Source organism: Anser brachyrhynchus, assembly GCF_964034855.1.
Source record: "Anser brachyrhynchus genome assembly, chromosome: 2".
NCBI lineage: Eukaryota > Metazoa > Chordata > Aves > Anseriformes > Anatidae > Anser > Anser brachyrhynchus.
In genome coordinates, this window is record NC_137695.1 from 148171462 (window position 1) to 148196947 (window position 25486).

Consider the following 25486-nt stretch of genomic DNA (forward strand, 5'->3'; position numbering starts at 1 on the left):
TTCATTACTTGTAACTTTTTCTTTCTAAATGACTGTTTATATTTAGTTTCCAACCATGTTGCTCTTCATTTTCAGCATTTATGATGAAGCTGCAGAAAGCCTGCATCAGTTAGCTGACAAACTGCCTGCCCCAGGTAACCTTTCTTAAAAGAGCAATCTAATTCGGAATTTATCTTGTTAGCTATATGTCTAAAAACTCAGCTGGTAAAGTCATAGTCAAATGAAACAAACAAACAAAAAACAACAGGGGATATTAGTTTGTTTGACTTAACTTGTTTGCAGGTCTTACAAGTAGTTTAAGGAACTTGGGCATGATTGGCCTTACAGATCAGCTTAGGGAGTAGTTTGCTAATTGGTTTTTTTGGAAGACTGTGTTTCAGTAGTGATTCAGGTAGTTATTTATGTAATACTTTTTTCCATATGAAATGGCACTAAAGTAGTAATAGACAGTAAGCAAAAATCAACATGCAACCATCGGAAGTTTTTATCTAAAGAAATAAAATAAAATTGAAAGTGTTGATGTTAAAGCTGATTGTTAGCAGGTGGGAGCCAAGAAGTTGTGAAGGAACATGGATGAGAAACATTGGATTCAGATTTTGTAAACTGGAGATGGGTATCACCTTTTGTGTTTGGGTTAAATAATGTTGCAGTAGTTGAGTTAGAATAGCAAAGAAACTGAGTGTGGAAAGAAGGAGAAATAAGCTATTTAGAAGTGTTGAAAGGAGGTAAACATAGCACAACTGTACTGGAGACAGGGATACAGGACTCTAATCGGTACAGTTTTCAGTAAGAAAGGAAAAAAGGAACTGCTGTGAGTGAGTGAATGGCAAAATATTTAATTTTATTTTGTGTTAATTCAAGAGGAACAAACAGTTGAGCTAAAAATGTGTGATAAGTGTTTTAAATCTTGCCAGAAGTATTTGAAGTTGGTCTTTAAACCCATTTCATTTCAGTCAATGATAATCAGTACTTTTCTATCTTTAACTGACTGAATCACTTACTGAATAATGGTACTTTGAGTCATATATAACTGTTTTTACAGGAAGAGCAATGGTTGATGTAATACTACAGGCAGTAGAACGAGATGCACCCAAGTTAAAAGACTGCTTACCTGCTATTGGTGCCCTGAAACACCTGAAAGAATGGCACTCAGCACAAATCACCATTGCAGCAAATGACTCTAAAGGGTATGCTGTTCATTTTAGGTCTACAAACAAGGTCACTCTTGTTTTGTGTTTGGATATTTTAAAAGAAAACACTCAAATGTATTTAGTACTTCACATATATTCTTTGCAAATACATAGATTTGTCTTCTGTTATTGTTTGAGGAGAGGAACTGCTCATGCTGATTTATCATAAACGCATGTCCTAACAGCAGAGTCAGGCAAAAATCCCAAGCCTTCTGAAGTACCTGTTCTGATGAGAGCAGAAAATAAAATAAGTCTTTCACTTTCATTTAAATCACTAACATCTTCAGTGTGTGTGCTCTGTTTCGAAGCTTTGATGTACCTTGCTATGCATAAACTTGCATTGGTTGTAGTTTTCCAGTTTTTGTAAAAACAAATGTATAAATCCGCTGGTCTGACTTTAAATTGGTAACCTTCATTATTACGTTTAACAGAGGAAGAAAAAAAAAAAGGTGCCTGGCATGTCTCTTCTTCAAAAATGATATATCAATGTTCAATTACTTCCCTTGTGCTTCTGAAGAGCTTTAACCCTGAAACTGTTCAACTTGAAATTAAGTCAAATAGAAGTTAATCTCTTACTGTCCTCTCCTGATTGACAGAAGTAGGCCATGATGTGTGTGATGTAAACCATGGTTGTTTTTTCTCCTGTGCAGTAAAGCATTGTGTGGGTGTTTAATAACTTGGCAAGACCTCTTCCACCCAAAAGATTCAAGTCTGCTTCACAGATTATGTGGTTGAGTTTAATCTTAAATTAACAAAACGGATTTAATGAAACAATTGAATGCTCGGTCCTTGGTAAGAATCAGTAGTATACCTCCCATATAGTACTTCCTAATGTATATGGAGGAAGATAAACTGAATTCAGTGACTTCCGTAAGTGCTTCATCTCAGTGCTCAGAGATGTCTTCCTGTGCAGCCAGCTTTTGACCGAACATTTTTTTCTGCTGCCTTTATATAAAATGAGGCTATTTGAGCATTCAGTTTCTCTAACGAAAATTTTTACTTTCTTTTACTGTTATGTTGCTGGTGCTGATTTCTCTCACAAAAGATACAGCTAAGGGGACCCATGGATGCTGGTTATTTTCTCTCCCTCCCCCTCTCAGCATTTCAGTAATAATTATGCTGCAGGCACCTCTTTACTTACAAGGCTAATTTAAAACCATCTAGGTGGACCGGTGATGGCTACCTAACTCTGCTTCAGCTTCTGGCAGCCAGCCTTACTCTGTCATGCCTACAGCTTGCCATTGCAAGAGGTTTTTGTTGTCTGACAAACTTCTTAGTGCCACGTTCATGGAGGATATGAACAATTCAGTTACAGAGTCTGAACCAGGATTCAGTCAAATTACACTGCATGATAATATGTAATACTAAATTCAGAAAGATTAATTCTTTTTTATTTTTCCTATAGCTGGCAAAAGATTGCAGACTACCTATCGGCAGACTTTGTATCTACAGATAATGTAATGAATATTATTGATTTCAAAGAACTCTGGAGGGGAAAGATTCAGATATGGGAAAGAAAGGTAAAATAGCTTTTTTTTAAGCATCTGTGCATATCCTTTAAAGCATGTGTAGTACACTGCATTTTATGTGTTAATCCAAATTTGGTTTCAAAAACTTAATTCAAATAGATAATGTTTTTTAATATTTGGTGCAATGTATCTGAGTAGTGGGAGGAAAAATATGCTTTTTTTTGCTTGATAAAAGGATAAACGATATCAAGGCATTTAAATGTGAACTTCAGACATTCAGGCATTCTCCTCTGAAATATTTGCCTTAGAACTTCTTGTTCAAAATTAGATTTTATTTTTTATTTTTTGTTTCTACCACAAATAATTCTCATATAGCTCTGTAAGTCATTGCTGCAAGAACATATCTAGGGTTTCTGCAAAGAGATAAAGGCTTGTGATTTTGAAAGACATTGTTTACACTTTTAGTGTTAAGGTTTTGGATATAGTAGATGGTTACCTAAATCCATTTTTTTTTTACCTAATTTTGCAGTTATGGTAGAAAGAAATCTAATAGTAATTGTTTAATAATATATGTAACTGGCTACATTTCGTCATCTCTTTTTCAGTTTGCATCAGAAGTCAAGTTTCCAGAATTTTGTATGAAGAGCACTTCAGTAAAACCATTCAGCACTTCGCATTTAAATTCTTGCTTTGCTCTTGAAAAAGAGCAACAATATAGGAATACTGATGCTTTGCCAGAGGTATGTCTTATTCTTGATGTTTCTCTGAGCCACCAGAATTCATCTGATTTACCTTCCTGAGAAAATTAGTAACTGAAAATTAAACATGAAAGTAAGGATTGCGTAAGGTTGAGGAATACTTCTTTTGTTCATGAGTGCTCGTGAAACGGGTCCTTCAGGATTTCATCTGTTTGCTCTTAAGTATGTGGTACCAAAATTACTTTAAAGTAGAAATTTAAACTTTGTTCAATCTTAATGCTTAAAATATGTGATTAATATTTGAATTCTGTATTTATTTAACCTTTTGAATTTCGTTTTAGAAGTACATGTTTTTTGAAAATTACTGTTACTTTTAATGTCTTCCCCTGGAAGTAGATATGCAATGGGAATTCTGTTGATGAAAACAAAGATCATTGTTTATGGAAACTGACATCAGTTAACAAACTATTATTTTCACTGTTAAAATATGTATATTTGGGATTGCATTTAACTGGTCCTGCTAGATTTTATTTTTCTTTGAATTTGGGTAAGAGTAACAACCTGTATGAAGGACAGGGTTGGCATTCTAAGAAGCAAGTCATATTAAACAGAATTAAATACCTTCCCTGTTTTTATATAGTTATTTAACATGGTGAACTATTTCTCTCTTTTTATTCCTTTATGCTTTTTTCAGATGTACCTGTAAGGCAAATGTCTCCAGCAAAACATATGAGGAAGTTCTACTGAGATCATGTCATGCATAGTGTTACAGATTCTGTATTTGATCTCTTTTCAGGTTTTTCATTACTATGGTCCTGCGTTAGAATTTTTACAGATGGTTGTCCTCTCTGATCTACCATCCTTTTTTGTATCGGATCTGGAATTTGAGCTGTATCCTTTTTTTAAGGTTCTAACCTACTAATGGTTTATAGCAAAAAAAGAATATGATCAGTATCTAACTATGTGAACAACATGTGATGAGTAGCAAGGACTCATTCCATACCAGCCTGCTGAAATAGACATATATTGTGTATTCACAAGTGGATTTTTTTTATGTTGAAATTTAAATTACACAAACAATAACCAGCTTTTGTTTTTATATTGTTGCACACATTTTTCTACTGATGCATACGCTTTTTGTGGGGAAAGAATAGAGAAATATTTACTGGTGTGTAAGCTTAGAAAATCTTAAGCCTTACTCATCAATGTAAATAGTATGCTTCACAGTATAGCAACATTTTTCCATGAGTTGTGTTTTTATTGTGTAGGTACAGAATCTGAGGCAAGGTATGAGGCAGAGGAATTTTGTTTCGAGTTGTGTATGTTGCAGGGATTTCAAACTGTACTCATATTGATTGAAATCTATGTACTTCGGGTACTAGTGTTGATGTTATAATAGCAGCTTAGGTTGTATGACCCTGCCGATATTTTGGATATATAGTTATTTGTTAATGTCTGCTTATACGAGAGGTGTCACTAGTATATATCATCATATTTTTCAGGCATTTCCAAGTGTACTGCTTTGTCTGGAAGGGTGAGCTTAGTATATTTTGTGGTTCTAAGTATTAAATATTAGACTTTAACAGTCCTTACTTTAAATAAGATGGTAACACGGTTTATAAAATACAAATGCATGCAGTGAAGGTAAACTTCCTTCCTTAACCTATTCTGTTCAGGAGCCTGTCAAGAAAGACTATCAAGAAGACATCCGCTCTGCTTTTAGATCAGATTTCTTCTCTATCTGGGAAGGTAAAGTTTTTGTTTTATGTAAGTTTAGCAGAAAAACAAAGACCTATAAATTACTTATTAAAAAATACCAAAATAATATATTAATACCTCATCTCTGAATGGACTGTCAATATTCTAAAAGCAAGTGACTTTTAAAAGTGCATGCTGTACAGGTCCTGACAATTTGTAAGTCCATTGAATGGTTTCTCTTTACCTCATCTAAGTTTCAGTCTTCTAAAATATTTTGTTACTTTTAAACATGTTATGACAGATATTTCCATGTTGTAGTAATTCAACTACTTTTTAGCAAAAGACACTTCTGTATGAAGCTTATAAAATGTATCTCACCAGTCTGAAATTTAAGATTTCTTATTTTGTATGTACGTGTTCTGTATTCCTCATTTCCACTCTGATGTTCTATAAGAACTCTTGAAATACTTGCAAGCCTACCTTTTTTTCCATATATTATAGTATTATTCATAGCTACAGTATTAGTTTTAAAATGTTTTTCCTGAATGCTTATAACAATGTAATGAAAGATTTGTAAAGTTTATAAAATCTGTACTAATCAAAACAGCTTGCAATGTGAAAATACTGATACAAATGTAATAAATAATGTTTTTATGTATGAAATAGGAGATTCAGCAGTTAATTATCTCTCAATTGGAGCAAAAACAAGCACGGTTTTTACAGTTTGTGTGTCAGATGGTATTCCATCTCGGTTGATGTGAATAAAAGAAGTGTTGAATAAGCATGCATGTCTTATAATTGAAGTACAATTGACATAGTGCCAAATTAGTGGCTCAAAAATGAAATATCGAGTAGGCTTCGGTCATATTGCTTGTCTTATAGTTGCTCTCATTATTTAGGTGGGAGCTTTATTTGCATTGCCATGTAATGTAAGCAGTATAGTGATCCCATCCCCTGCCCAGCTGAGTACAAAGAAATGGAAGGAATATATGGCTAGGAAACCTAAGATCATTACTGGTGAGTAAAACAAAGATGGCTACAAGTATATTTTATGTTTATGTGTTTAATATGTATATATTCTATAAATTTGGGTTTCCCTTTTTTCTTCAGTGAAATTAAGTCAGTGGTTGTAATCTTGGCACAAAATATTTTGGTGAATGTGTGTTGGCCTATGCAGACCACTTGCAGGGGAAAATTGAAAATAACATCATGGTGAGCTGTAGGGAAGCTATGCATTTCCTTTAAACCATCTCTGTGTCTTATCCATCAGCTAAGATCCTGCTTCCACACGCTTTTTTGAGGTGATTGTACAACCTGTGGGCACAGATGGTGCTTCTGCAGGTGCAAATCCAACGCGCTTCGCTTAAGTGCTTCCTGTCTCAGTTCCAGAGGTTCTTAAGTGCACTTGCATTTAATTTCAGTCTCTTCCAGGGAAAATAGAAAACATCAGGAACTGATGTTTCTGTTCACCTGAGACCCGGTGTAACGAGGGTAGCCAACTCCTATTATTACTAGTGGTTAGAGTTTTCATTCAGGAAGTGAGAGAACAGAATCAGTGCAGATCAAGGTTGGATGGAGTTTCTTAATCATCCCGTATTTTAGGTGAGAATATACTGCATGCTGCCCTGCAAGTGGAGACACTGTACAAGTAGTGACTTAGGTTCATAGGGACTGAAAAGGATAGAAGAAGCTTGGTGATAGCCTAGTACTTAAAGTACTTATCTAAGACGGGATAAGTTGTAGCATTCTGCCTTCTTATGTGTTTTTGTGGCCTTCCTAATACATAGTTCACATCTTCCAAGCAGCTGTGACCTCTTCTATTGGCAACCAACGGTAACATTTGCAACAAATAGATGTGGATGGCTGGCAAAGGCTGATGTTCTTGGAGGTTTGGGGACAGGAAACAAATTAAGAGGAATTAGGAAGAGCTGAATAATAAGGCAAGGAATTAAATTCCATGGATTGGGTGCTGGTAGTTTATAGATCGAACTGATCTCTGTATGTTAAGCTTCTTGGGCAAAATTTTAAGTAGGAGAAAAAACACGGACATTTAAACATATCCGTTCAGTAAGTTGAAAACTCTTTTCTAGTGGCTGCCACTAATCTGACTATATTAAGGATTTGTGAACAGTAATCGTTCCCATCTGTGGGAGGTGTAATTCTTCGTGTTTGTAGTTCTCAGATACCCATTAAGATTAAAATGAGGAATAAAAAACTTTCCCATGAGGAATCAGCTTTTCAGATGCCAAGACAAACTGGAAAGGGAAATATTTAAATGACCAGGGGAGTGAAGAACAGGACTATAGTGAAGTTCTGTTTTTGTTTTTCTTCTTTTTCTTCCCTTGATTTATATATTCTGGTAGAGGGACTTCTGTCTTCCATTCCCTCTCCAGCTTACATAGTGGAAAGTTTTCTGTTTGTTACTAACAGAAATATATAATAATAATAATAAACTTCAACCTCTTCTTGAGTTATTTGTTGAGACAGTACTGCAGGTATTTTAGGAAATTGTTTTTAACTTTAAAACTTAGTACATCAAGAAGTATTCATTCTCTCAATCTCTATGTTACTAATGTGCCATATTTTTTTCATCAAAAGATCACAAAAACATCCTTTTATTGTTGTCAAGTCCTACATTAATTTATTTTAAAAAGTAATCAGTGCATGCCTGTGTTTAAAGATAAAATGTGTTTATTTCTCAGCCAGTCTATGCACAAATGTAAAGCAGGGGGTGAAACTTAAAAATGAATAACTTTCTTGGGAAGAAGGCGTACGTTATTTCCGTTCTTCTATAGATGTATGTTCTTCCATAGAGCACTTACCATTGTTTCAGTCTGCGTATACAGAAATGCACATTTTTACATACCCTCCTCTATCATTGCGTACATGGCACACTGTTTGCCCAACACCACATTGTTTTGTAGTAGAAATACATCTTTGCAGGGGGAGCTGCCTTTTACTAAGCTCTGTTAAAAGCCTTATTTTGGTTGATGGTTACAGTTGCCAGATGTAGCCTGCAGTAGGAAGCTGGCCTATGTTGCATTTAAAGAATTCCATGCAGGTAATGTGCTAAAAGCCAGCAGTGTAGTCTAACTCATCCATCTCTGCTTCTGTAGCTTGTTTAATTTGCATTCTGTCCATTGTAGTTTGTGGTTTTTTTTTAAGGTAAATATCATCTATGCTTAGTGTATCTTCTAAAAAGCTTAGAGAGATTTAGTTAGTGAGATTTCTCACAAAAGAGAGCAAGCGAAAGAATTTTGATGAGGTATTATAGCTTGTTTTAAACTGTGGAACATATGTAAGAAGACACCTTACGTCCTGGTTGTGTTTCTCTTTCTTTTAATTTAATTTAAATTCTTTTTTAAGTTCCAGAAATTGAACTGAAAGGAGAATCTTGCCGATATTATTTCTTGCTACAAGGCAATGGCTCAGGGGGATGTAAAGCAACCTTGATTCATTCTGCTATCCAAATCAATGGTATGGCCACTCTTGCCGCAGTAAATGGAAAGCTAAAGACAAACACAGAAGAAACAGAGCCAAGTAAGTATTTATTTATTTAAGAGAGCCTGAAGACAGGCAAATGCTACTGAAATATATATGTTCCCCTTATTCATTCTAATCTGTCTTACAAGGAAGAAAACATTACATTTTGATGAATATACCTGTATTCTTTCAGAAATATTTTTTCAAATTGATTCAAAAAAATAGTAAGATCCATTTATTCACAGAACTTACTATTACTGTATTTTGTAAATCAACTGCTTAAAGTTGTAGTCAGTCATTTCTCATAACTGTCAGTGGTTGCAGCAGTGTAAATGTTTATTATACAGGGAAGTCAAGGTAATATGAATGCCAATCAAATATATAAAACCTTTAAGTTTAAAAAGTATGTGTTGTTGTGTAAAGACTGACCAGCCCATGCCTAAAATCTAATCGATTATCTATTGACAAGCCTATTGCATTGATTTAAGATAAAAACCACAAGGCAGACAGACAAACTGAGTTTTGTGAGCGTGTCTTCAGATAATTGGCAAATATTACCACAGAGTGGTTAGGATATGAGCTAGCAGATGATCAGAAGCTCCACTAGATAAGAGCAAGTATAACAGGACAGTTACTTTAAGATAACTGTTCACATGACTATATGTATAAGAAAGCTCTGCAAAGTCATGTATTTGCTCTCAATAACTGACAAAGGAAAGAACACAATAACCTGTATCCTCTTATTTCCTTATTATTGAAATAAATCTGTATGGGATATGACTGACTGCTTACTATTTGTCCTAATTAAAATCTCATTAGTAGCATGTCAGAAGACTGAAAGTCCTTGACTATATGTTGGGAGAAAACTTTTCTTTCCTAATATCAAGCTGATGATCTTTTTAACATGACTGACATTTTAAAGGAAGGTAACTGCATTATTATTACATTGGTTTTGTACAGAAATTAAAAACTAATGGTCAGTTATATATTCCAAGTTATCTTCTTAGTGTCTTAATGGAATTTCCTACTTTTTATTTAAAATTTGAGGTATTTGAAAATCTAGTTATTTCCCTGGATTATGAAGTGTGTATAGCTGGTGTGTTTGTGTCCTCTTGCAAACTATTTTAAGAGGTAATGACCCGGTGTCTCCAAAGTCTTATGAGACACTCTTAATAATAGATTTCTCCTAATTTGCACAGGCTTTCCTATTGCTGAATTTATTGAGTCTCTGCCACATTTTTGTGGGAAGCAGATTGTACAGAGGGAAAAGAAACTGTCTTGTCTCCAAGCATCTGCCTTGAAGGAGTATCTAAGTAAGTAATGAAGAGCGCACCGAAAGTTCTCAAACAAGTATTAAGAAACTCTCTTTGAAACTGAATGTGATAGCTCACCTTACAAAACCAAGGTGAGCTGGGCAGTTTGTGAAGAAAAAAAATGAAGCTTTAAAGAAGTTTTTTTCAGCATACCCATGATTGTGTGTCAGATAATGACTTTTAAATATTGGGGAAAAGAGAAAGCTGAACATTATTTTAATTTAGTGGGTCGTTGTTACACTAATACTCCAAAAGTTTGAGCATAGTTTCAGAATAATTCTGTGGTTTTCTATGCTTTTTTTTATGCTTTCTCTTTCACAAAAAATCAAAACAACAACAAAAAAGACTTATTGCTTATTGCAAGGATGTGCCTTGTTACAAAAATGATTATTATGCGTTTTGTTGTTGTTGATTTATTCTTTCTTGCAAAAATCTTGCCTAACAGAGGGGAAGAATGCATTGGGGATTTGTTATTATTGTGAATGATGGATCGTGATAAACCTGATCAAAAGGTCATCTTCTGTAGATTTTCATGACTTTGCAGAGAAGTAATTTAAATGTCCTGACTTTTTCCATCCAAGTCCATTGCTCAGAGACTCAATTAAAACAAAAAAAATCTTCTGAGAGATTTTCTAGATAGTTTATCTTCATAACATGCCATTTTCAACAAAGTGTGTTATCATTAACAAAACACCAGCTTAAGGAAAATAAGATTTCTGCTCATTGTCTGCCTCCCACTATGTCCCCCCTCAATCATTCTAGGTTTCCTTTATACTTTAACCCTGAACTTGGGGCTGCCTCAGAGCTTGTGTTTTAGTTTGTAATGGGTGGGTCACCCGTTTCCACTAGGATGAAGACAGAATAGCAGCAGCTGGCATTTGCTAGTCGTCCTAAATCATATCAGAATGACCTGACTCTTAATATTCTGACCAAAGAGCCTGGAAAAAGCAATCAGTTACATAGAAGCCACATTCCTGCAATGGCAGTACAAATAGATATACGGTGGGTGTGAGCCTCCTGTAGGAAGCTCTGCAGACTGGAGCTTTTCATGTTTAAGATCAGCAAGTCCAGATGTTAATCTCTGGAGGATTCAGAACTGGGTACTGAGAAATACACATATACAGAAGTTAAGACCTTAAAAAGGTGATTCACATGTAGTTTCAGCAATTCTACTTGTCTATGGAATAAACCGTCTGCACCTTGCTAAAGGAAACGATGTTGTTAATGTCAAGTAAACTTTTTTTCATTTGTTTATTTGTTTTAAGCAGGCTCCGGTTACTCTTTGTTACTGAGCAGATGCAGTAGCTTTCCTTTTTTTTCTTTTTTCTTCTATAGAGAGAAAGGAATTGACCAAGCAACCTCCAGTTATTTCAGCTGGTGAGCTCAAAAACTTGTTAGAACTTACAAGAGAATGTTTTTTGGACCTGTGCAACACTAGTCTTCCTAAACCTGTTCGACAGAAGGTTGCCAATAAAACTAAGTCATGTACTGTGACTTCTGGTACGTATCATTCTTTAGAAAGATCTCTGATGTGTTTTCAAATCAGCTTTCGATTTTGTTTTTTACCAGAAGAATGAAAGTCTTTTAACACAAGGGGTGGGGGGAAAGGGAATGAAAACTAAAATCGCTTTCTAGGCTTTTTTTGCAAACTGAAATTACCCTTGTGTTAACTATTTCCTGTCTTTTTCTTGACCAAAAGAAAAAAATATTCAGAAAACATTTCTGACCACAGCATGAAGCAGTCTCTCTTTATGCCATTATTATTTATGCCTGTTATGGGTTATCCACCTTCTGATACAGGTGTATAAATAGCTTAAGAAAATATGTTTTCTTTCTTTCTTGACTCTCCCGTATTTCAAGGAAAATGGTGGTATTCTCTCTTTTTTGTGTTCTCTTTTCTGTATGTCCAGTTCCTCTCTGTCTCATTTTTGTTGAGTTAGGTCCTGTGAAGTTCATGTGCGTATTTGTAGGATCGCAGTTGGCAACAAGGCTGCTGGGCAGAAAAAAACAGTCTTGAGAGCCACAAATCTAGTATTTCTGTGGTTGGTAGTATAAATTACCTTGCATTTGGAGACAAATTGCATCCTGATTCTTATGAGTAAACGGTAATGGTTTTGCTTTCATGGTGGGTGTTTTCTTGCAGAATCTGATTTAATGGAGTTGGATCCTTTGGACTGGCCAGAAAGACATGTTCTTCAGAATTTGGAAAACTTTGAAAAAATCAAGCAGAAAATGAGGTAATAATTAAATACTAGAGACTTCCTCTGTAGTGTCTGTTGAATATCACTCTAAATGAGCTGTGTCTGTTGATGGCCGTTTTGTAAACTGTTTTCAAATATATTGAGAATCTTTCAGAGGAAACTTTGTTTAAGGATAAAACTAAGTTTCTTTACGCTGTCAGTTTCCAAGTTTGTTTTGGAGTAATTTCTTGGTATTTGTAGTAGTATTGTTTTTTATTTTCATTGACAAAACACAGCTGAAAGTGAGTTACAAGTAGCTTAGTTCCAAAGCTGAATTTTCAAAATGATACCTCTAGGCTTCAGCCATACAAGGAAAACATACAAAGGCTTTTTTTTTCTCCCAACAAACACAGCAGCATAAATCATAAAGATTGTAAAGCAGTTTTTGTCAGCATGTACGACGTGGTTGTAATCTCCTCATATTTCCTAAATAGTCAAGAGTAACGTCAGGTCTCATATAATTTTAAAGTAGAAGATCATGTGAAATTTATATTTAGTTTTGTTTTTTCCTTGGCTGTGTAAGTGAAACCTGTAGACTTTTGTGTCACTTAATGCAGCATAATGAGCTTAAGAGTCAGGTATCCAACTGCATTTTTTCAGTCATTTCCACCCCATTCCTGTCTTTTAAACAGATGTCCATTGCCTTCATTGGAGTTCTGTATATCACAAATGCTGACATTAGATCTGTGATTTCTCATAGTTTTTGTTGTTGTAGTTGTTATTAAATTTTGGCTTTTGTTTCTCAAACAAGTAAGTTTCTTCCTTCTCACTAACTTATCTTGAACATGTGGCTTAGCAGTAGAAAAGAGAGAACTTTCCTATACTTTGCTGAGGACTTGAAAAAATAGAGTGGAGAGTTGTATGCAGTAGTGGCTTTATGATTCCTTTGGTGCATATTGTAATATCTTTTTTATGGGAACTCATTTTTTATCTTAAAATCCATAAATGGAAAAGGGGGATGAATAATGTGCTTCCCATGTTGTACTTCATAACTAAGTTATAAAACCTTAAAGGAATTACCTTTTTTTTTCAGTAGGATGATAGAGAATTTCCATCAAATATATCTTATTGTGAAGGTTTGTGCAAATGTTCTCAAGAAACAACCTTGTTTATTTTACTTTAGAAATAAGCTATGTTTAATTGCTTCAGACCAGCAGTGTTTTCCTTTTTAAAAAAACGGACAAAGTAACTGGGAAAAAAAATATTTTCTTAGATTAGTATTTACTTTTTTTTTTCTCTTCCCCCAGGGCTTCTGTGTTTGCACATTCATCTGAACAACTGCTGGGACATAAAGATAGCCAGCGGGAGTCACTGACATTGCTCGACGCTAAAGAATTACTGAAATACTTCACACCGGAAGGGCTGCCAGTTGGTGATCTTCAGCCACTACAGATTCCCAAACGGTATGATTTCAGCATATTAAAACCAGTGAAGACCATATTCAGAAGTGATGTAAGATAATGTGAGTAACGACCAAATGATAGAATCGAAGTTTGAGTTTGTAACTTGCAACATCTTGCATCGCGTGCCTACCAGTGCAATCAACTGCTACAGTTAGTCTTGCTATTTATTTGAGTCTGAAGAGGCCAGAGATGATGATGTTGGTTGTATGCATTTAAATAAAAAAAAATAAATGCCTGATGTGCAAAAGTGTGGCAATGGACTTTGCCATGGCTATGCTACAAACTACTGCCACCACACATAATCTGTTTCCAAAAAAGTATTTCTAGCACAGCAGGACCTCAGTTTCATTGGTGTCATTTCCTTCATTTAGTGAGAAGGAGGTTAAGTAGGAAGAATATTAATTAAAATTTTAAAAGGACAATAGCTAAACCTATTTAACCATGTGTGTCTCTTGTCATGCTGGCCCAGCATTCCTAGCAATATTCTTAAGTGCTGAGGTGCTTCTTAAAGGAAGCTTTTCTACTCTGTCTGCTTTGTGAGCATTCATTCTTAGTGTGTCTGCTGGTATTACTGCATTGACCGTGACCTTTTCAGCTGCGAGATTGTTATTAGTTAAAGGAATAATTTTCAGACTTTGAACATCTGTTAGAGTAAGGCCAACCTATACAACAGTCAGTTGGTGTCTGTAGAGTCAGAGCCTGTATTGTTCATACTGTATGTCAAAAACTGCTAGATAAGCAAGAAGGTGTTTGCAGTCACTGGAGTTATTTGTTGACCTTCTTAATGTTAAATAATAGAATGTCTAATGGAATTATTGTACAGCCCCTGATCCTTTCATAAAATTCATTATATGTAATAAATTAAGAGGGCTAGGGAGAAGGGCAAGTTCTGCAGGACTTAGGAGACTTCTGTTAAAGTACTTACTGAAGTTTTGAAACTAACTAAAAGATGTTCTGAGCAGGTAACTCAAGTAAGGTAGAAAATATGCAGTGAAGGTTGAGTATCCTACAGAGCTGTTAGTTAATGAGTGCAAATGAGTTAGGATTTTGTCTATAATATTAAGTATTTTCATTCCATTTAGCTGTGTGGAAAATAAGTTAATAATTTGTTCACTACAAAAATGCTTTTTAATCCTTGATTTTTCAAAAACCCCCAGAGAATATTTACTGTGTAGAATATTTTGATTATTTTGAATGACTTGCTTTGAGCCATAGCTAAGTGAAGTCTGAATTTGAGAGGCTTGGGCCCAATTTGCTTGGATTTCTGTCAATTATTAGAAGAAAGGATGATTAGAAAAACTTTGCTTTGAAGTCCTTTACTGCAATACAAATCGCTCGCTTAATAGTTCAAGAGATCTTGGAGATCCGGGGGAAGTAAAAAGCCAAAATCAAGATATTAGATAAAAAATAAACTACATGTTTTTACATGAAGGCTATAGGGTCTGCCAGTGACTTATACTCTGTGTATGTATTTTGCTTGGTTCAAAAAACAGAAAACTTATGAAAATCCATAACAAGATTGTTGGCTGGAAGTTAGTGGACAGTTCCCTTTGACATACCACGTTGCCATTACTGTTGTGTCCAGCAGAACTCTACTTCTAGCTGCCGAACCTCCTAGCAGGCTCTCTGGCTAGATTCTCAGGAATAACCAGCAGCTTTACAATAGTAGATGTTTGAGCACAGTGTCTCAAACAGACCCAAAGATCTTACTGACAAACAGAAGGTAATTTTTTTTTGAGAGAGAGACTGTTGAATTAAAGTTTGCATTTGTTTTCCATATCTGAGCTTAAAATACAGGTTGGAGTTCTGGCTGATAGTCTTTTTAAATAGTCGTCTTTCTAGATTCACCAACCTGTGTTTCATGGATGTTTTTCCCAGATAACTTTTCCAGTGGTAATTGTGCAGAGACAATCTATGAGAATGACAAAACCTGAATCAATATATAGGTTCCAGATACTGCTGCATCTTTTGTCTTCATTTCTTCCCTAATTCAGAGTTAATTGGGATGTGACTTTTCAGCATGTGCTAGGATCTGGCAGTGAGTTCTCTCCATCTTGTTACGGCTTGTTCCATTGAAATACTTTCAAACATTCATATGAAGCATGGGAAAGGTGACTGTTAGGAGAGACAACAGCTTGAAGCTCAAAGGAAGGAATTTGCTGATTATAGCACTGGATTGAGAAATGGGAGTTACTGGTTCCTCTGTTTGTTCAGGTGCCCTGTTGTGAAATGTGATAGTTGCCTGGTTTTATTGATAAATTATTTGGAGCAGTGACCTCTAAACTGGTTGAAACATCAAAGAGGTTCTGTAATAATAATAGCTCAGTAGGTAGTAGTTAATTGAGCAGAAATTCTTACTTCGATAAACATTTAATTTCCCAATGATGCTCTGTCTCAGGGCCTTCGTGAGCTACAGGACATGCTGTTTTGGTCTTCCTATGTGAAGGTATTTGTTTTTGACCTCTGTAAAGAATACTTTATCCTGACTGCAACTATTTAAAATAAATCTATACTTCTTTCCTTTCAGTGAAAATGCATTCCTTTTGACACCAGAGCTTACTCCTCGGAAACTTAGAGGCTTGCCTTTTGAAAAAGCAGCCGGGTGCCATTATCATGGACTTGAGTAAGTTTTCTCACGTCTTTTTCCCAAAACTATCTTTCAGCTTTCTGTCAAGGTATAAGTAAAAACATTTCAAGCAATGCGAATATTAATTATGGAAAACTTTGGTTCTCTGCTTTAATTGCAACACTCTACCTTGATATTAATGTAGAGAGGTGGAGTATTTTTTTTCCCTAAGTTGTACTGCTGTATATTATCAATGCCTCTGAAAACCTGAGTTCAGAATTGGAAATGGCAAGAGGATTCATTAGTACATATCAAGTCACTGGAGTAGTACATGAGAAAACTACATGTTGTTTCTACTTCAGTATTAAATTGTAGGTCCTCTCAGACTAATAGTCATGAGGTATATGAGACTTACTGTAGAGCTACCTATATGTACAGGTAACCTGAACACAACACCAGTGTGCAAGTGTAAGAATCAGCAAAAGGATCAATATGGTTAGGACTGCATTAAGTCCTAGACAATCAGCATTAGTTATTTACTCAAGCTTCAGGTGGACATACATCATAAGATGTAGCTGTGTAAAAATTGTTTAGAAAACTATACATATCCTTATTGAGCAGAAGAGAAAAAGGAGACACAAACACGACAGAAAATAATTCACTGTAACTCTTCTGTGGACAGACTCTTAGTCATAACACGATACTAAATGTCCCTTCCAACCCAAACCATTCTATGATTCTGTGATAGTATATCCACTAAGAAATGCATTGGGTACAAAGGGTATGCAGTCTGGTCTTCATGCAAATCTCTGCCTTCTAAAACCACATTTTGAAATTATTAGCATGTGGCTAATGATACAACTGGTATTTTTTCCTATCATCTTCACACACAGTTGGGTTAAGCCTATGTTAAATATGTGGTAATTTTAGCCATGTTCTCTGGAGAAATGAAGCAGTCATTCTCTTTTCAGCTATCTGTTTCTTCTCTTTTTCTAAGTGGTAACTCATGAGCCTGTTAGCCTTCCTAAATTAAATTTAACAAAGAACACAAGGAGGCAACTGGGTAGATAGGAGAAATTCATCCTCCCAGCTGTAGGAGAAAAAGCGTTTGGCCATTGGCTTGGAATATGGTAGCTTGACCTGTCTGACCTTAGCAGGGAGTGCGTGTGAGAATTCAAATGAGGCACAGGGCAGCTTGTACTACCTCTGGTCATAGCAAAAAAAAATGACAGGTAGAGACTGCAATGAGAGCTGGATGTGGTGGAAAGGTGGGAGACCCTGGCATATTAAGGTGATGAGAGGAATGTGCTAGAAATAAGGGAGGGAAGCAATAGAATGAGGTGGTGGAAACTTGTGTAAAAGGGAAGAATCTTGAGTTGTGTGACTGGAATGTATTCTTGAAGGAGTATCAGAGGGAGCACATAGTCTTTTGGAAGCAGTTGCTTTTCAGACCATGCAGCCGTGATTTGTTTCCATCTGCATAGTTGCTGTATTTATACGTGGAAGTAGAGTTTTGTCAACAAAACCAGGAATAGCAGTTATTAAATAAAATTTCTGGTGTAATGAACCTGTACCAAACACTCAGATCCTGTGTTGCAAAGAGAAAGTAATTGCAGGTAAAGAAGAGTGAGTAAAATGGGAATTTAACTACTAAAGATAAAAACATTTTTATCTTTGTAGGGGATGTGATTACTCAAGGGACTGAGAATATAAATAAGGAAAATTAAATACCTTGAAATTTGTAAGTTAACAGAACTTACTCTTATCAGATAATGAATTTATTTCCAGTGGAAAGTCTTAATCAGCTGTAGAAATGGATTCAGTGGTATGTTATTAGAAAAGTGAATTTCTGAATATGAAAACACTGAGGGGGGGAAAAAAAAAAGAGGAGAAATCAGATCTAGTAATTTAATATAACTCTTTGTGAGGAGATAAAAGTAAAGAATGTGTCTGCGGTTTCCAAGAATAGGAAACAGGTAAGTGGTTTGTAGGGTGGGTTGAGAGAGAGATCACTTTTCTCAGAATGCTTGTTTGAGTAATGGATGGAATAATTTTGGATGATAATGTTTTTTTCTGCAGTAGAGAGGTAATGTAAGTTACTACTTAAAATGAAATTTTGGGCTCTTGCAAGGAATCCTGGAAATCATTTATACAAGAAAAAAGGTGCATTTTGTATTGTAATTTCATGAGTATGTTTCACTGAATTAGCGCTGTTCTTTTGTTCTCTTTCAAATTCAAATGTGAAATTAAATAAATCTGTGGGTTTGCTTTTTAAAAAATGTTGCAGTTATAGATCTGTTTGCAGTTCCACCAGTCTTAATACAGTTTCTTCTTTTCACTTAATTGATTAAACCACTTACTCTTCCTAATCAATAGAAAGCTGAAAAGCTGGGGTAGCTTGTGCTTGTTCAGTGATGTTTTTGTAGTTAGCACTTCAAAAATGTGTATCTCTCATAGTGGTGCTTATCTTGGACAAAGCTAAATGTGCATTTCCAAAGAGTGCAGTTAGCAAAGAATCTGTACTAAATAGCACTTAAAACACTTGCTGTGCCCAATTTTCCTCATACTTACACTCACTTAGTGAAATCTCACAGCAATCTAGTTTTTGGCAGAACCTGGCTCTTCCTAAAATTATGTCAGTGTCACTCCATTTTGGGATTCATGAAGTACTTAAATCCTGCAGATTACGTATGTTTTACTTTAGGATGTTTTCTTCAGCCATTTCCTATACAATTCCCTTATGATATATGCACTGAAGAAATCATGTTGTTGTGGTTTTCGTTTGTTTGTTTTGAATAGGAAAGTTGCATTTTTCCTCATACAAAGGATAGAATAAACGAGGAGAAATCATCTAAGTTTCAATATTTGTTTCAAGTATCTTGGACGTCACTGCAAAAAACTGAGGCATATTGAATGATCATGCAATCATGTCAGAGTGTATCATTTTATATAAATTATGCTGTTTTTATCTGGGTCTCAAAGTTTTGATGAATGCTTGCAAGGCCTGAGGTCTGGAAGATACTATATCCATTATGGTGTGCTGGGTTCTTCACAGATTTGGTTTTAGATCTTTCCTCTTCGGTGTTTTATTGGAGTGTCACACTGTTTAGTATATTAATAGAGGTAACATCTGTTAAGTACAGACTGAATATGAAAAGCAGTAAAATCTGAATTAAAGAGGTTGGTAATCCAGATGTAACACAAGGCTGATTATAAGGAGGAAAAAATCCATTGTCAGCATCCTAATCCATCATTTACTGTTCAAGGAAAAAAAAAACAACTGTTGATGTTCATGGAAATCTTACTTGTAAGAGCATAGGGTAAATCACAGAGAACTGTAGAATATCCTGAGTTGGAAGGGACCCACAAGGATCATCGACTCCAACTCCTGGCTCCACACAGGACCACCCAAAAATCAGACCCTGTGTCTGAGAGCGTTGTCCAAATGCTTCTTGAACTCCAGGAGGCTCAGAGCCGTGACCACTGCCCTGGGGAGCCTGTCCCAGTGCCCGACCACCTCTGGGTGCAGAACCTTTCCCTAACCCCCAGCCTGACCCTCCCCTGTCCCAGCTCCATGCCGTTCCCTCGGGTCCTGTCGCTGTCCCCAGAGAGCAGAGCTCAGCGCCTGCCCCTCCGCTCCCCTCGTGAGGGAGCTGCAGGCCGCCATGAGGCCTCCCCTCGGCCTGCTCTGCTCTGGGCTGAGCAAACCAAGGGGCCTCAGCTGCTCCTCATACATCTTGCCCTCTAGGTCCCTCACCATTTTTGTTGCCTTCCTTTGGACTTTCTCTAATAGTTTTGTGTCCTTGCTATATTGTGGCATAATAATTACTGTTGCCCTTTGAGTCCAACCCTTCAACCAGTTGTTCACCCATCATATTATCTAGCTGCATGCTGGACATTTTGTCCAGAAGGATAATGTGAGAAACAGTATCAAAAACTTTGCTGAAATCCAAAAGGATTAATTGCATCTACTAGCTTCCCTTGGTCAACTAAATGGATAACCTTGTCATAAAGGAAATTAAGTTCATTAAACAGGACTTTCCACTCATGAACCCCTGTTGGCTGTGACCAATGACTGCATTGTCTTTCAGGTGTTGTTCAATAACTCCCAGAATAATCTTCTCTGTAATTTTATCAGGCACTGAAGTGAGACTGACAGGCCTGTAATTACTAGGGTCTTCTTTCTTGCCCTTCTTGAAAATTGGAACATTTGCCAGCTTCCAGTCAAGGAAAAGACTTACAAATAGTTAGTACAAAATTTAAATTATATGTCACAGTTCGACTTAACACACACCTGATGGGTTTAGCTATATTTAATTTGTGGGGCTGTTTTAAGGTATCTTTCAGAAGGATATATCAAACAAAGAAGTGCTGGAGATTATATTATAGTCAAAAGTAATTTTTTCTTTTTTCTTTGGACTGTAATAAAGCAGAGATTCTCACAGATTCCTCTCAAATTTCAATTTTAGATACTGTCTAGATAACAGAAAAGCCCTAGAGAGAGATGTGGGATATGCTGAACTTCAAACTCGTCTTATTCGCTATGAAACTCAGACGACTTGCACCAAAGAGTGCTGCCCTGTGCCGGTTGTCTTGAGCCCTCTCCCATCTCCTGCAGTCTTGTCAGAGCCTGGAAGCGTCCCCGATGGAGAGTCTTTACAAAGTGAATTCAGAACAGAGGCATCGAGGCTCAAACGCAGATCAAAAGACTTGGACTGCTTTTATCCCAAGAAGAGGTAATGTACTGAATAAAATAAATCTTTGGTATGAAATATTTCAGTAGTTTCATGTGAAACGCGTCTTTTCTTTCATCTCGAAATGCTTTTAGTGAAGCTATCTAGACAAATGTTTTAGTTGTTTAATCCTCTTCTGTTAGTTCAGTTTTTCTCAAGTGTGTCCTCTCATTGACAGCATTAGATTAATCAAAACCATGCAGCACGGGCACCTTTTGTTTAAGAGATTTGTGAGTCCATCTTGCAAAGTCTAAAGTGCTTCTGTAAAGGTGACAGCCTCATTTAGGACTGAAATAACTAAAGGTTTAGAAAGTCAAGCACTGTACAAACAGAATGATTGAATTCCCAATCCAAAGGACTTCTAGTATGAGATGACCCACAAAATTCTAAACTTGTTGACAGCCTTGTTTATTAAAATATTTTCTGAAAATCTGCTTTTTAAGACTTCTGTTTGTACCTTGACCTCACTCTGAAAATGCGAAGGCTTTGCTTCAATTAGAAAACAAAACAAAAACCAACAAAGCTGCCATGTAATGCGATTTCTGAATTCACTTTATACCTTTATACTGTAATACTTCACTTTCCCTTCACTCCAGTTTAATATCCCCTTGCAATCTGGTCACAGGTGTGCTACCTACCTTTTTAACAGAGGTATGGTTTTGGGAATATCTGCATCTTTTACAACTTACTGAGTAGTTAGAAAAGATGTGATTATGCTTAGCGTGTCATATAATTGGTGTTTCAGAATTACTAGCACTCTTACTCTTGGAAGGATCAAACATTACGCTGTTCTAGTGGCACTGTAATGCCCGATTTCCAGTAGATGAATTGTGACATTCCTGTAAGGCCAAAAGAAATTTGTCAGCTTCAAGATGTTTCATTTTATCCTGAGACTGAAGGCCAGAAACTCAGCTCTTCTAGCTGTCTAGACAAAGTGTCTGTATGCAAAACTAGTCCTCCTTGCAAAGAGTTTCTCTTCTTAATTATCTTGGTTCTTCAGTTTGTTTCTAGTTTGTTTTTGTTTTTAATTGGAGATGCAGTGGGTCTCTAAGTATCAGAAACCAAATCAGTAAGTGTTCTTCTAATATACAACTTTTTTTTTTGTAATAGTAGAATGCTATATGCTGTTTTGAGATGCTCTTTGCAGTAGAGTGGTGGTTGGACCAGATGATCTCAAAGGTCTCTTCCAACCTTTATGATTCTATGTATAGTATGCTAGGCAGTTATGCAGCAGCCTCTATAGCAGAAAAAATGCTACCAGAAGAATCAGTACAAAATCTAAAAGTTTTTCTCTTTTTTTTTTTTTTTCCCCCTCTCTAGACTAACCAAATCTGAGAGTACAGACTCTCTCCTCTCCCAGGCAAGCGGAGGTAGTGGAAGTCACAGTACAGTGGTTGTAACAAGGCAACGCTCTGAAAGATCAGTTTCTTTAACTTCAGTGCAATTGAAACAGTCTGGTCAGCTCCCCAAAGTAACCGCTAAGGTTGGCTCAGCAAGTCACAGAAGTGCAACAGAATCTGAGACTTCAAAGCCAGTTAAGGAATCAAGATCTCAGAAACATACAAGGGTAAAGGTTTATTTTATTTGCTTTGCAGGGGGGGGGGGGGGGGGAGGTTGCCTAACTTCTTTCTTTGTATATTGATTTTTTTATTATTATAATAATATCTTTTAACTCAAATGCGGACTGTGTCTTCATCTTTGTTATTACTAAATTTCATTCTATTAACTTCTTGTAAGTGAATCCTGAAGGCACTGAGGAGAGTGCTCCAAAAGCAGTGAGTGAAAAAGTCTGTAAGGATTGTTATTATGTCACGTCCAGAGAATTAAGGCTGAAAGAAATAACAAATAGGAATAAAAAAATGTGGTAATAGGTATCAGTGAATAGGAGTTATTAAATTCAGAAAATGAATATAAAACCTAAAGCCACCAGAGAAGAGAAATCTGTGCTGGAAAGATGAAAGCCATTGTGAAAGAATGGACTATTCTGGGGATAAAGAAATGTTCCAGTAGTTGTACAAGTCCATTAACAGAGATAACATTTAAATACATTTATGTAATAATGCTAAATTAATAGTAGTATATATCAGGAATGTCACTTTTAAAACACAGTACAGAAAACTGTTTCTGTCTTGGTATAATATTAAGTTAATCCCTGGGTACTAGAGAGGATAATGCTTGAATGTAGTTGTTCTAGTGTCAGTGGCACATCAGGATGACCTTAGTAAGCATAAACTGCAACTCATTCAGACCTACAGCAGAGTTTAAGTGTCTCTGATACGAAGAATGTCAAAGTAAATTCTCTAATCTGACTGTAGTATCTGGATTTTATTTTTGTATGCATGTGTCAAACAGGAAAATATCTGTATAAAGCAAAGTAATATATATTTGTGTCTCGATCTTTGTTGGGAAGAGATAAAGAAAAGAAGTGTGACTTATTTTTCCTTGGACAGTTTTTCATGCCAGTAATTGGGATGAACGTTTGAGTGTGTTTCTATTGTTTCCCAGATGCTGAAGGAGGTGGTAGCCAAGACTCTTCAAAAACATGGAATTCCAGAGGATCACAAGTGCTTTGAATCATGCAGCCAACGTCTATTTGAGATATCGAAGTTTTACTTAAAGGTAACTAGAAGGCATGCTTTTACAGTTCTTTGTTCTTAATTGAATTAATTTATTCCTGAATGTAACTTGAGATTGGGTGTATTTAGACTTGATGGTGCTAATGTTTCCTAGTGGCATGTTATTAGTATGCGTAGAATGTGGGGAAACCCGTGGTCTTGTCAAATGCAGAAGCTAGTTTTACAGTGTATTTTGGTGTTTTACTGTTTGTTTTCAAACCTTATGAAGTACTCATCTTTTATGTGTGTTAGATAACATGTAAAAGCAATGCTCAGGTAGGTAAGGTTGTGTTTATACTATATAGCTTTTCTTGCTGCTGTAGATAGCTTAGGGCCATAGATTTCTGTTTATATTCTACTGAAAAAAAATGTTCATGACATCAGGTTCTCCTAATTCATCTTCCTTCAGCAAGACTAGTGTATGAGATCATCCGTGGGCCATTGCAAGCTATAGCTGTTTTCAAGGTTTTAAATAAGCTCCTTTTCACAGAATCTGGGGTGATACACATGTTTAGCAGAATTGCTCTCAACTGTGTGGGAGCTTGGCAAATCCTGGGGACACTGGATGAGGTGCCAGAGGGAGAAAAAGAAAAAGGAAGTTGTAGGACAGAAAAGTAACCAGTAAGGCAACTGCTTTCTTACAGAAATTGTAACTGTTTTATGGCCATCACATCTCACTTTCTTGTTCACCCTTGCTTTGCAAGTCCCTTGGGAACGAGCATCAGATGAATGCCAATTAACTTCTGTACATATAGCTGTATGGAACTGTAGTGTACGCTGGTTTACATTCACCTGTGCATGTTACTTTTTTAAAGTACAGATGTGATGATGTCAGTGCCCTGTGTTGTCCTACATTTTGTTTTGTATCTTGTACTGGCTTTCTCTCTGCTTGTAACAGGATAATTTTGTCTCCAAACTGATGATTAACTTAGTTTTGTCATAAATACCCCCTGTTTTAATGAGCTATGTAAATGTAGCTTTATGTATTGGTTGTTATGTATGTCTCCCAAACTGTGGTTGCAGCTATTGGAAACAAATTCTTTGCTCATGTAAAACTGTTAAATATGATCACGTTTCTTTTGTGAGAATGGAGGCTGTGTACGTTGGTCAGTTGGTTACTGATTACAAATGAAGAAAGATTTCAGTAAAAAGCTTTATGCTGAGTAATCTTTGTACTTCACCATGACAGCTCAGCTTCTCCCTTGTTCTAGGGGTTCTAGGGCTATTGGGTAAATAGCTCATGGTACCTGAAATTCCAGTGCCGTGACATGTTCACAGAAATCCTTGTAAATGCATTGCAAATCCATCTAACATGTGCTGACTTGGCAGCACCATGCGGAATTGCATCAAGCTAATTTTTAGGAGATAATGAGGAACATCTCTTTCCACAATACATAGGGGACTTTGTAAGTTAATGCTTGAGCCGATGTTACTTAGTCTGAGCACAAAATGAGTACAATTAGAGTATTTGGGGTTAACAAGCTATTTTTCACAAGTTGAGCTGCTGTTCCTGTTCATTTGCATGCATTCAGCCTACCACCATTTGTGAACTACCTCAGTTTAGCTTGAGCTTCAGGGAAGATGATTTAAGCTAAATGAAGTTGCTCTGCAATTGAAGAGGGCTACAAGCTGACACAGACCATTATAACATCTTGTTGATGAGCAGCAGCTTCTTAAATAATTAGAGGACAGTTGTTCACTCGTTCTGTAAGCACTCCCAAGATCTGCCCAAAATAGGCCCTGAAGGAAGATCTCATCCAAAGCCAGAGCCTGTGTGTAGGGATGAGGAAGCAAATTCAGATGGGTTAATGGTTCCGTTGCAAATAAAGAGTAAAAGAGGACGAGACAGTGACCCTTTTCTTCAGAATGCTGCTCTAGGGAGAGCTGTGGTGGGATTTTGTTCTCTTGAACTGTACTCTCGCCCCAGGTCTGTAGGACTTCTCTGTGCTGCGTGGTTCAGAAGCGTGATATCATATATACCGTTTTCCTTTGGAGACGAGTAGTTCATGTTCTTAGTTTTTCTTTCTCTTCAGACAGTGTTGTTATACGCTTGCATTAAGAGCAATCTAGCTCTTGGG

The 25486-nt window shown here is 36.3% G+C and overlaps 1 protein-coding gene across 2 annotated transcripts in view; it reads left to right on the forward strand.

The window, feature by feature from the left end:
* The window catches only part of MTBP (MDM2 binding protein), a 31102-nt gene that overhangs the window by 3251 nt on the left and 2365 nt on the right, over nucleotides 1–25486 (forward strand). For both annotated transcript variants that reach the window (XM_080578768.1, XM_080578767.1), the window contains exons 5-20: nucleotides 76–134; nucleotides 1043–1187; nucleotides 2596–2710; nucleotides 3265–3399; nucleotides 4154–4248; nucleotides 5034–5106; nucleotides 5955–6072; nucleotides 8422–8595; nucleotides 9738–9851; nucleotides 11187–11351; nucleotides 11995–12088; nucleotides 13339–13494; nucleotides 16022–16117; nucleotides 20530–20796; nucleotides 22114–22360; nucleotides 23299–23412. In XM_080578768.1, coding sequence (XP_080434894.1) covers nucleotides 76–134; nucleotides 1043–1187; nucleotides 2596–2710; nucleotides 3265–3399; nucleotides 4154–4248; nucleotides 5034–5106; nucleotides 5955–6072; nucleotides 8422–8595; nucleotides 9738–9851; nucleotides 11187–11351; nucleotides 11995–12088; nucleotides 13339–13494; nucleotides 16022–16117; nucleotides 20530–20796; nucleotides 22114–22360; nucleotides 23299–23412 — 2167 coding nt within the window. The remainder of the gene's footprint in view (nucleotides 1–75; nucleotides 135–1042; nucleotides 1188–2595; nucleotides 2711–3264; nucleotides 3400–4153; nucleotides 4249–5033; nucleotides 5107–5954; nucleotides 6073–8421; nucleotides 8596–9737; nucleotides 9852–11186; nucleotides 11352–11994; nucleotides 12089–13338; nucleotides 13495–16021; nucleotides 16118–20529; nucleotides 20797–22113; nucleotides 22361–23298; nucleotides 23413–25486) is intronic.